At 39.8% G+C, this 13,004-nt stretch overlaps 1 protein-coding gene across 1 annotated transcript; it reads right to left on the reverse strand.

Annotated features, from left to right (window-relative positions):
* Positions 1-7,455: 7,455 nt before the first annotated feature.
* Positions 7,456-12,731, reverse strand: gemin7 (gem nuclear organelle associated protein 7). Its single transcript, XM_002944138.4, has 2 exons — positions 12,592-12,731; positions 7,456-7,870 (listed from the first exon to the last, which is right to left on the reverse strand). The coding sequence occupies exons 1-2, from the start codon at positions 12,643-12,645 to the stop codon at positions 7,517-7,519; spliced, it is 408 nt and encodes a 135-aa protein (XP_002944184.1). The 5' UTR covers positions 12,646-12,731; the 3' UTR covers positions 7,456-7,516.
* Between the last annotated feature and the right edge of the window lie 273 nt (positions 12,732-13,004).

A 13,004-nucleotide genomic window follows, 5' to 3' on the forward strand; every position in this document is an offset into this window, starting at 1 on the left:
ATACAGTTATCCTTTTAACTTTTTGTACATATTGTGTATGTATTTGAAGATGCATACAATGTTGCTAAACACTTTTCCTTGTTTACATGCTAAAATCTAATTTATAATACGCAATTTAATAGTGGCGGGTTTATTGCAGTAAAATGAAGGACCAGCAACACTGACATATTTAATTCACTGAATTCAATGAATTAAAGTGCCTAATGACCTTTATTTTTAAGATAAAACCAATAGTTTTTGTTGTTTCTTGCATTACACAAAATTCAAACCACTGTCACTTTCTAACCTTTTATCAAAGGTCTCCTCTAAACCTTGTGCTGACTCTCAGCCTAGGCTATGGTTTAGTGCTAAGTGCTTTAAAACAGTACATTTTTAATTGAAATAATAGAAGAAAAATTAAACATGAGTTGAATGCAAAATGTTGCGTTCCCCTTGCCAAACTGCATTTTAGTTAATTATGGAAGTGAAAAGAAGTAAACAAGTAAAAAAAACATACTTGCAAAAATTAATACACAGCTAAATTTTATGGCATTTACATATGAGAAAGAAAAAAGAAAAAAATTGGGACTTCCTTCCATTTGTCCAGTGGTAAACATTGTTTTTGCAAGGTCCCTGACCCCAATTACCACATTAAGCTTTAAAGGGGTAGTAGTTAACTTTTAATATGTTATAGAATGTTCCATTCTTACCAGTGTTTCCATTGGTCTAGTACAGGGGTTCCCAACCTTTCTTACTTGGGAGCCACAGTCAAATGTAAAAAGACTTGGAGAGCAACACAAGCACCATAAAAGTTCATGGAGGAGCCAAATAATGGCTGTGATTGGCTATTAGGCAGCCTCTATGCACCCTATCAGCTTACAGGGGGCTTTATTTGGTAGGAAATCTTGTTTTTATTCAACCGAAAATTGCCCCCAAGTCAGGAATTCAAAAATAACTACCTGGTTTGGGGGCACTGAGAGCAACATCCAAGGGGTGGGGGAGCAACATGTTGCCCCTGAGCCACTGGTTGGGGATCACTGGTCTAGTATCTCTTCTCACTCTTTCAAACTTTCAATTGGGGTCACTGGCCTTTTTAGACAAAACCCTATTGCTCCGTTAAACTAAATTTTTATTGTTATTGAAAGTTTTTATTACTTGTCTTTATATTCAGCCCATATCCTTTTCATTTTCTGGTGTCTCACTTAAAGGAGACATATCCTATAAAAATTATGAATGTGCCAGTGAATTATACTCCTCTAGATATAGAAGGAATGTGCTTAAAAAGTTGTGTTTCTGACTGATTTATTGAGAAATTCCCCCAAAACCCCACTAGCCCCGCCCATCTGTTCCACTTCCTGCTGGCTGAATTCTCTGGATGAGCTGGGGAGCCGGCGGCCCTCAGTACACTGCACTGTAGGATAGGAACCAATCAGCAGCTATGCTGACCTGATAGGGAACTGAAGCCTGTCTTTGCTTGTGTGAGTGCAGGGCTGTGATTGGCTCTCCCCCTCCTACTGTGCTTCTGGCATGGACACGCCCACTCTTCATTTCAAACTCAGAGAAGTGATAGGATCTATAGGGAGCTCCAATAAAGGGGCCATTGTTACAGATAGGATTAATGTTTAGCCCAAAGGGAAACCAGCACCGGATATTATTCATAATTGCCTACAAAATTAGGGTTTTCCCATTTATCCAATATGTCTCCTTTAAACAGTGCCTGGTTGCTAGGTTAAATTCAGCCTTAGCAACCAGATAGCTTCTTAAATTCCAAACTAGAAATTCAACCTAGTTCCAAACTAGGCTAAATAATAAAAAAAAATGAAAAAAATAAAGACTTATTGCAAATTGCTTCAGAATATCAATCTTTGTATCCTACTAAACGTTCATTTAAATGTAAACAACCCCTTTAATGAAGAAGGAAAGGTAAAAACTAAGTAAGCTTTATCAGAAAGGTCTATGTAAATACAGCCATAAGCACTCACAGAAATGCTGCATTGTGCCCTCTATAAAAAGAAACACAGGATTCCTTATCTCCTTTTTTGTGAACATGTTCTTCGGGTATCTGACTTCCTCTCTCAGAAAAATCCTTCATTCTCAGGGCCAGAGCCTGTGCAGTTTTCTCCTCTTTCCCCTCTCCTTCTCCTCCCTCTCCCCTCCCTTAGGAATGTGTGATCTGAGCAGCTGGAACAGCTAGAGCTATACAGCAGGAAGCTATGAAGACCAAGCTAAAATGGCAGCTCTTTACTCAGGTATGGAAATGCTTTCTGCAGAATAAATATAGCATCCTAAGTGGCACTAACGTGGCAAATCTATTGGCAGTAAAATGCCAAAATGACTTTTCTTCTCCTTTAATAGTGTCACACATGGAATCCCAACGAAGAGGCAGGAGTCCCCTCTGCCCCACTAGACCACCAGGTACTGCCATTAGGAGTTGTTATATGACATACTTGCAATTGTAGAGCGTAATAAAATCTCTGACACCCCAAACCTTGGGCTGTGACTTAACAACGATGAAGAGGCATAGTCAATTTCGGACTGGAACCCCAGGGGCCTATCAGAAAACCTTAAACCATGGGCCCACTCTCCAAACTATTTTTCCTCCTTTCCTAACTGAACATCTTTATTCTCCTATTATTTTTAATTACATGCTATCATCTATCCTTCCATTTATTTTCCCCCTTTGTTCCTATTCAGAAATAGGGAATGACCATAAAGTAGTCCAAATGGTTCGGAGCAGGAGGGCCCACTGACACCTGGGCCCACCAGGAGTTTTCATGTTATCCTGGTGGGCCAATCCAAGACTGGCCATAGCAGAAGTATGAACTGGCTTTCCAGAAGTGGAAACAGTAGTCCTTGGTCAGCGAGGTAAAAGGCTGGTAGCAAGGAGTGTAGTCAAGATGCAGGCAAGGGTCAAGCCAGGAGACCAATGACGAGTGAGGTATCAACAAAAAAAATCCAAAAGCAAAAAGAGTAAAAAAAAATGGAATCTTAGTCGCAGGAAAGGGCAAAGTACAAAGCCATAATAATGTTTGAGCGTCAAATAACCCAGTGGTTAGTATTAAAGCAAATTCTTGATACCAATGTGAAACAGTTAACCAAGAAGGTGAAACTAAAAGGGCACTGCTCTTTTAAGATAATGATTATAAGCCTCTAAAGCCACCATGAGATACTAAAATGGGTGGTTCACTTTAGGTTAACTTTTAGTATGTCATAGAATGGCTTATTCCTAGAAGCTTTTCAATTGATCTTCATTTTTCATAATTTTGTAATTATTTCCCTTTCTCTTTTGGGTCTTTCCAGCTTTCAAATGGGGGTCATTAACCCCGGCAGAAAAAAGCTATTGCTTTGTGAGGCTACAATTTTGTTACTTTTTATTACTTGTCTTTCTATTATGGCCCTCCTCTATTCATATTCCTGAACAAAAAGCGAAATAAATAAAAAAAAAAAAACGAAAATAATAAAAAATTAAGACCACATTGTCTCAAAATTGCACTCTACATCATACTAAAACCTAAAGTTATTTTAAAGGTGATCAACCCCTTTTAAGAAAAGCAATTTGAAGGTTTTGAAATTGCCCTCAGAGTCCAAACATCAAAATCTCTGGGTACATGCAACAGATCCCATGAAGATCTGGGATCTAGTAATCTGCAGAGAACAGCAGGCAAAAATTTGTACAACAAGAATTGATTACTCTATAATTCGAGAGATTGATTAAAAACTGGCTTACTAGGGTGTCCAAACATTGCACATGCCTCAGTTACTATCTTCATTGTTTCTATGTGTTAACGTTTGTGAAACAAAATGTAACCATGCTTTAACACTAGGAAATATGTTGTTTTTTTTTTAAAATGCTGAATATGTACTGCAATTTGCTAAAGGGTGCCTAAATATTTGCTTTCAACTGTAGGTGTATATTGCCCTCTAACATTTATATCTGTCTGTTTAGCAGCTGCAAATCAAATATTTCTTGGCAGCAATGCTCATATTTCCCTGGTTCCTCCATATCTGCACACTGTATGATCTCCTTTGATTGTAAGCTCTTTTGGCAGGTCTCTACCCCTTGTACTGGTTGCTGTTTTTTTATGTAATCTGTATGTTCAATTTATGCATTCATTAGTTGTACAGCACTGTGGACTATGTTGGTGCTTTATAAATACGCTTTGTCAATAAAAATGAAAATCCTGGGTAGAATGTGATGGCATGGGCAGACATTGAATTGCAAATCTTACTAGGGACACATTTTCCTCTATTTGTGAACTGTGACCACACCAAACAGTTCTCCTTGGGCATTTCTTTAGGGGTGGTGGATGCCAGAGACAGGGCATTCTAGAAACAAGGCATGCCTGTGTCTGGCATCCACCACCCCTAAAGAAAATATTCCACCATCTGCCTAGAATAGACATTGGTTACTATTGGCTATAACAATTATGAAATCCACCCGTTAGGAAATCAGTTACTTTATTTTAAGGGTACTGAAGGGACATGGGATGATTATATAATAATAATTAAATATAATATAAACACAGGATTACTCTGCTTTATATTTGTAATCTGATGTAAGAGGTGGATCCTGAGCATAAGGCACAATCACATTCAGAGAGCAGCACTATATATATATATATATATATATATATATATATTTAAATGTGCACATGTGTATATATTGGAAATAATGTACCCCTACTGTAAAATATAAAGATGTTGTAAGTCACCAAGGAGTGCCATGACCATTTAAACCCTTTATGCAGGTGATGGAATTCCAAGGCGACTTTTAAAATTCTTATTTCAGTCCTGCGACACAAATTACATGTGATTTTTTTTTTTTTTTTTTTTAAAGGAGAAGGAAAGGCTAGTAAATAGTTAATCCCAAGCTGCAGGCATACCTTCAGTTGTCTCAATAGTTAGTCTCCCCATACTTCACCCGTTCAGAAGACAAACAGAGAAAAAAAACGCTGAGCTGGGTAGAGAAGATTCCCATAATGCCTCGCTTTTTCCAAGACTTGAGGACTCGTTTCTACAGGAGGCGCATGGGCAGAGAGCAGAAGCGTCCGGTTGCCATGGCGACGCAGCGTTGCCGAGTTCTCTCACAAGCAGGAGGGGGAAGGGGGGGGGGCGGGCTGGTGCTGCGAGGGAGATTGTTTGTGGCAGGAGTGTGGGTTTGTGGAGATTGGGGGGGTTTGTGGCAGGAGCGGGGAGGAGCGGGGGGGTTTGTGGAGCTGCAGAAACTTTCTAACAGGAGCAGGGAGCCGGCTTGTGCTTTTCAGCCCATTCAGACACGCTGGATAAGATGGCGGCGCCGTTCACTGAAACAAGCATGTAAGTTCTAGTATGTGTATCTCTGTAATTCTTTCATTAGGCAAACCAGGAATATAGTGATTTTACACAGCAATAGTAGTACTTTGTAATAGTGTGCTTAATAGATTTTGCCTTTCCTTCTCCTTTAAAGCAACACAGGGCTAGATTCAGTTGCGCGAGAAAACTCTTACCCTAACATTATGGTTTTAGGGTTCAGATGAGCATTAAAGTGATACTGACACGAAAAAAGTACTTTTTAAATTATGAATCTACATAAAAAGTTACCTATAGGTAATGTTGATCTTTTTTCACTGATAGGGCTGCTTTTATAAGCAATTGCTACTTGAAGTTCCTAAACCTGACTGTTTTGCCAACCTGACTGTCCCTTATCAGCCTGTCAGTTATAGCTTCTAATGCTAACAGCCTACTGCTGCACAAATATGGCCGCCCCCTCATACAGAAACATGGGAGATCAGATAGGGAATGTAAAAGCATCAGGAAATAATTTTATGGCAAAATTATAAAGCTCATGCAAAGACAATGATATGATAGATGTAAAAAAGGTTTTGTTTCTGGTGTCAGTATCTCTTTAAGCATTCCTGAAATCTGTCAACTGATTTAAATTACAGAAATGGAGCAGATTGGAATGGAACGTGTGTATAAGGTTTATGCACAATGTACAGGTATGGGATCCCTTATCCGGAACCCCATTATCCAGAAAGTTCATCTCCCATAGACTCCATTATAACCAAATAATTTAAATTTTATAAAATGATTTCCTTTTTCTCTGTAATAATAAAACAGTACCTTGTACTTGATCCTACCTAAGATATAGTTAATCCTTTTTGGGGGCAAACCTAGCCTATTGGGTTTATTCAATATTTTAATGATTTTCAGCAGACTTAAGTTATGGAGATCCAAATTACAGAAAGATCCCTTACCTGGAAAACCCCAGGTCCTGAGCATTCTGGATAACGGGTCCCATACCTGTGCTGATAATTCAGACCTGACTCAGTTAAACCAGCATGTGTGACCATGTAATTTCTAAAGGAGGTCCTAACCTGTACACAGTCGCAGAAGATTTTCTTAGCTTTGGTGAGTTTGAGAAAAGCATATTATTTTCTCCAGCTGTCAGCACAGATTTAAGAGCTCATTTACATGTGCAAGTCCAGTTGCCTTCCTGCACTGTTCTCTGCAGTTAGTTGCATGTTAAACCCCTTTCAATAAAGGTAGGCCTTCTTTCAAGCTCCATAGTTTTTTTTAGCACCCTGAATAGGGTGCCCAGGCTACATGCCCGCTTATCACCGTAAATTACGCCAGTGAACACCAGAAAATATACCAGACAGACCTTGAAAATATTTTGTGTTCGGCTACAATTGCAGCAGGTACACCCTTGTGACTGCCATGACACCTGTTGAAAAAAATCTGCAGTGTGGGGGGAAAACATGACGATTGCGCTTGAAAGTGATCTTTGCTCACTGCACCTGCACTCGAAAATGAGCCTTCTTAAATCTGTAGGGAAAGCAGTGTAATATGCACACTGCCATCCAAAGAACCCCCTTCACATTCAAATAATGCTCAAGCCCCAGGGAAACAGCATATAGCTGCTGAGCCAAGAGCCTAACATTAAAGTACAAAATTGGTACTGGCATTAAATAGCTTAAAAAATGTAATTCTAAAAATGCTCAGGTTATTTTGTCATTTCTATTCCAAGTGGAACCACATTTAATGTATTTGAATTGTGCCTCAATTTCATAGAGTGGGGATGTGACTCAAAAAGGCTACAGATACCAAAAGACAGTATCTGTGCCTTCTTGGCCAATTAACTTCTCTATATGTGTGGCCAGATTGAGTAAAGATATAGTTACAGGGTTATTAGTACAAACAGTTGGATCATCCTGCATCCAGCTATCTTTAAAGAGTAATATTAAGAAGAAAATGGAAAATATCTTAACATCTAAAATGATAGCTGTGATATATGGCAATAATAATAATAGAGACAAATATTTTAATATGCATGCCAACAATAATAGAGAAAAATATTTTAAGATTTTTTTTTAAGTGACGTTGATGTGTGAGACCCATATGTATGATCTTATTGGAAGCTGAAATGTACAAAAAGCTACAAAAGTACAGCCTTTTAACTCATGGGCACAAGGTGCAATACACAAAACTATGCAATAAGAATACACAGACTTGTTTTATTTTTAGTTCAGTTCACTTCAACATAATTAATAATCCCTCAGACATGAAAAGAGTATGAAATAATGTCGGGGCCCCGGATAAGTGCTTCCTTTTGCACACCAATAGGAGTCTGTAGGTCAGAGACCTGAAAATTTTGTCCTTCCATATCACAGGCATTGAAGCGATCAGCACTCACGGTTACACGCTGATACAATGAGAAGGTGACTGGAAGGCCAGCTGATGCAAGAAGGCTGCGGAGGAATAGCTGGCGAAGAAAAGAGCGACACTTCTGGTGATCTTTGGGCGGGCAGTGAGCAAGTGCTCGGGGTGAAGAAAGGTCAAATCCACGGCCAGATGGTGAAGGAGGACGAGGGAGGCGCAGTATGGGTACCTGTGGGAGAAGAGGTGGGTCCTGGATGGTAGAAGAAAAAGTGTAAGAGTACAAGTATGTAGAGATGTTTCAAAGCTGAAAAAAGGTCTAAGGCTAGTTCCACACAATGCTTTCGGGTACAGGCAAGATAGTAGGCCGGTGCCAGCATACGGCTGATTCGTGGCCTGCACTTATCACAATACAGTTGCTTTGATATACTGCTTTAAACATTTCCCTGATTTTAAACTGTTTTTTCCTGGCCCCCTGAAAAACATAAAATGAGGGTTCTACTATATTAATACACTGGGGGTGCCAATATGTTAGGAACCCCCTCCCCCCCCATACACAATTTAACCACTAACTTTTTTTTCTGTACCGCTACTTCTGTTCAATAAAAACTGCTCAGGTACAGGGACCACCAACATATTTGTAGCATTTCTTTTTCACCTTTGTAGACAACCCTACATTATGCATAAATGCTAGTGTTCCCTTACATTTTATAAAGCACTGTGCAGCAGCGTGATACCTATATATGCCCTGAATTGTGCAAATGTCATCAACTTGCTTCTCTCACTGGTAGTGGATTACCATGGTTTCAAGGGGGCCAGCAGTGTGTAGTAGGGGCTAAGGTGGGGAGGATCAGGGGTGGATGCTCCTAACATCTGAATGTTAAAAAGCTATACAATTTGATAATTGCCTATAGTTTACACTTACAAGTCTATACTGCCACAAGGAAACCTTCCAAAATACTACAAAGATGGCAGCACAGCACTTTTTACTGATACACTTTAATACACTGGGGGATGCTTAACATATTGGCACCCTCCAGCAGTGTACTGTCCTTTAAAAAGATTCATACATGCTAGCATCCCCCTGCATGAATATTGCATTATGCAGCATCATGGTATTATATAATAATTCTTCTATTTATTCATTCACCGTGCGTTCCAACATTTTGGTCCCCCCTGGGACCTTTATCAACCATGATAAAGGTTCCAGGAGGGACCGAAACGTTGGAACGCGTGGTGAGTGAATAAATAGAAGAATTGCTGTGAAATGGTGTGCTGGTCCTGTTTATAGGTATTTACATATTTTGACTTCAGCACCCATCTGTTAAACTGGTTTAGAGTGTGGACACACAGCTTGACTATTATATATATATATATATATATATATATATATATATATATAAACAAAGGATGGCACACCGCTACATAACATACCTCGGGTGCTCGGTAAAGGGTTCCAATAGTATAAAAAAGACCAGCAACTCCGGGATTTCTTGTGAAAAATCAAAACATATATTCAAAGTAGCATAAATAGCCGACGTAACGTTTCGGTCCCGGAGTTGCTGGTCTTTTTTATACTATATATATATATATATATATATATATATATATATATATATATATATATATATATTTCAGTCTCTGTAGTGTCTGCACTCCAATGCCAAAAACTTTATATCTTGCACAGCCAAATTTAATTATTTTGCAAAAAAGGTTTCATCACCGGCACACCCCTTTTAAAAGTGTCATCATGTTTAATCACGTTTACTGCGAACATAAAAAATCTGACGTTTCGGTCCTCAACAGGATCCTTGAGAAAGGTCCTTTTGAGGACCGAAACATCGGATTTTTTATGTTCACAATAAACTTGTGATACTTTTAAAAAGGGTGTGCCGTTGTATATATATACACACACACATACATACACTGCTACATGCCCTGAATTAGGCAAATGTCATAAGCATCCTTCTCTCACTGCATATCGCCTAACCAGTAGCATGAAGGGAAGTATGGGAATTGGCCCCTGCTCATAACATTTGAATATTGAAAAGTTGCACAGTTGAGGCCACACTTCCGATCCACTCTGACCATGTGCTTACACCACGACCACACCAGTACCTTATACTTGATCCCAACTAAGCTGTATGAATTAATGTTGGTGGCAAAACAAACCTATTTATTAATAGATAAGTAATTTTTAGAAGACTTACAGTATAGAGATCCCAATTATGGAAAGATCCATTATCCAGAAAAGCCCAGGTCCCAAGCACTCTGGATAACAGGTCCCATACCAGTATAACTCTGCTAGTATAAACAGTATGCTTTCTAATAAAGTTTATTTTTCTTTTCAATAGGATGCTGATTAAAAAACATTCCGAGAAATTTCTTAAGTCCTTCACTGGGCTGAAAAAAGTAGGACATGTCTCACAGAGATAAGTTAAAAGGGTAATGCCCTCCAATACAAATCAAAGGGAAGGGGAAAAAATCAAGGCGTGTGACCCTGCACTAGAGTCTGGAGGAATGTACACCAAGGTCAGCATTTAGGAGGGAGAGGAACTGACTTCTGCTAATGACACTAAAAAAGTGGCAGCCCAAGCCTGGGAACAAGCAATTATCTGCAAAATTGCTGCAGGCACATGCTTAGACAATGATCCAAAATGCAGGGCTGCTTAAATGTTGTACCAACTGTTTTGTACCACCTGCTGGCCTGTTTTGCAACTATGACTGAGTTGAAGTGATGTTTTAGAAGAAAGAAAAAGAATTGTTCTGATGTTACAGATAACTTTTCTGTAATAAAGCACCATAGTAAATAATTTAATATTTTTGAAACTGCAAGCTAAAAGAAGAAAACCCTAAACATGAAACAAATTTATTAATTGCTGTTACTGTCTGTTTTTTTTGTTTTTACAGTTTGGCTGTTCCCCTTTAAGTATAATGCTGTTGAAAACTGTGATATTTTTATAGTTTTTTAGTTATTCTTTGCAGTGTGGCAAAAAAAAACTAAAAAACAGCCATCTGGTCAGTATTAGAATGAAAGCTTAATTTTCAGAATGAAAGACAAATTCAGGCACAAGGAAAACTGGATTAACTAAGGGGGTACCTAACCCACTAATTCTAGCCCTGGAAAAAACGTATGCAGTGCTGCCTTTTTTTTTTACCATTCTTGTTGCTCTACTGCCAATACAACCCAACCCCCCCCCCCCCTGCCAAATTAACATCCAATGCAATCTGGGCCTCCACAGTAATATTTTTACCTGAGCAAATTTGAATTCAGAGGAAAGGTGTCTGGCATAGGTCTGAAAAACATGGACCTGCGATAGTTGTTTCCCTTAGCCTGGTGCATATTTTTCAGGTAATAAGCAATAAAACGATAAAGCAATTAAAAATTATAAACCTAGTTTCACAATCTAACTGAATTTTTGGTGCCAGGATTGGCAAATGTCCCTTTTAACTAGGAGCAGGATTGTACACACTGCCAATAAGACATTTCTCATAAACATATATGAAACTGCTTATTAGACAGTGCCCTAATAAGGCCCTAGCAGTTCTGGCTTTTGCTTCCTCTATACTTACGGCTCTACCCACACACTAGAGTTGTTATGTTTATCCTTCATTAGCCTATAAAGATATACTGGGAATGGGAAAATAGATAGTGAGCAAGAGGGGAAGTTTAGGATAAGCTGGAAGGTATCATGCACAGGCAGTGTAGTATGCAGGAGAGAGGGAGATGTAGCAAGAAGAAAGAGAGGAGCTGCAAGAAGCAGGAAAAACTAGAGAGGTACATTTCCTGAAGAAAATGTGAGTGGTGCTTGCCGTGGCAAAACTCATGCCCCAATATTACAATGTTTCCTTCAGTTCTCTGTGACAATTGCCCCTGCTGGGGCAATTAACCGCCCACCCCTGAGAAATGTCATAGCACCCCATTCCCGAATAAGCCGCACGGTTTGACACCTCATTCATGGGTCTACGACAAACGGTGGGTAATTGCCCCCTGCTGGGGCAATTAACTGCCCACCCCCTAGAAAAGTCATAGCACCCCATTTCCGAATAAGCCGCACAGTTTGACACCTCATTCATGGGTCTACGACAAACGGTGCGGGACTCAGTCAAAGTTGGTCTCAATGTTAAGTCTATGGGCGGATAATTGCCCCCTGCTGGGGCAATTAACCGCCCACCCCTCAGAAAACTCATAGCACCCCATTCCCGAAGCAGCCGCACAGTTTGACACCTCATTCATGGGTCGACGACAAACGGTGCGGGACTCAGTCAAAGTTGGTCTCAATGTTAAGTCTATGGGCGGATGATTGCCCCCTGCTAGGGGTGGTAAATTTCATGTTTCAAAAATATTCCCTCTCTGCGCTACAATCCGTCAAAGTTGGCCTCAATGTTAAGTCTATGGAAAAAAGTTATAGCACCCCATTCCCAAATAGGAGGCACGATTTGACACCTCACTCATGGGTCTGGGACAAACGGTGCGGGACTAGTTACGCGCCGAACTTTTGTACGGAAGACGAAGAAGAAAAATAAACCTGGGGGATAATAGTAGTGATGCTTTGCTTTGCAAGCACCACTAATAATACATTTTCTTTATGGTAACGTGATATCGTTTATTGGATGCACAACTGGAGATCTAGGGTATAAAAGGGATTGTAGATGCACAGATACAGAGACAAAGCAGATATAGCAGCAGGGGAGGTAGTAGAGATGGGGGTCTAATTAAAACATGATATACAGAGAGCAAGTTCCACTATACGTGGAATTGAAGGAGATCCAGGCCATGAGAGAAACTGGCAGAAGTACAGAAGACACAGATACCGCAGAGGGAGATGAAATACCGGGGTAGAAGGTAGGGGGGCGTATATGAAAAGAGAGATATGAAGTAGATATAAAGTTATCATAGCACAAGGGTTACACGTTAATTACAAAAACAATGTAAGCAGTTGCAGCGATGGTGTAAGTAGGTGCTTAGCTCACTCTTTTCTCCTTCATGCTGCAACCATCTGGCTCTTCCCTTACAGCACCCTTCATTCAGCCACTGCAAGGATTTCCGCGTAGCGGGTCTGCGTGTAAATCAACTGACAATCGGTCCCTCTATTCTCACTTCCTCCCGAATACACAAGCTAAGGAAGATTAGTTCCTGGCTGTAATATTTTATATCAGCGCCATCTAGCGGGTAATGTCATAACCACACTACATGCGAAGAAAGCTAATACTTCAATACAGTGGTACCTGATCTTCTTTGTCCTGTTTCATCTTCATATAAACTCCTTCTTTCTGCAGGAAACATAGGTTTGGGAGTTGGGAACTGATGCTGTCCTGAATTTGTAAATATGTGTGTGAGAATGGATTTAGGTCAATGGCTGGACTGGTCAGGCGATTCCAAACAC

Source organism: Xenopus tropicalis, chromosome 8 (assembly GCF_000004195.4).
Source record: "Xenopus tropicalis strain Nigerian chromosome 8, UCB_Xtro_10.0, whole genome shotgun sequence".
NCBI classification, from domain to species: Eukaryota; Metazoa; Chordata; class Amphibia; order Anura; family Pipidae; genus Xenopus; species Xenopus tropicalis.

Excerpts from the sequence above, each read along its gene's own strand:
- gemin7 (XM_002944138.4), bottom strand. The coding sequence starts at position 12,645 with ATGAAGGGTGCTGTAAGGGAAGAGCCAGATGGTTGCAGCATGAAGGAG. Across the intron at positions 7,871-12,591 it reads GCAGCATGAAGGAGAAAAGA|GACCCACCTCTTCTCCCACA; the intron begins GTGAGCTAAGCA and ends TCTACCATCCAG.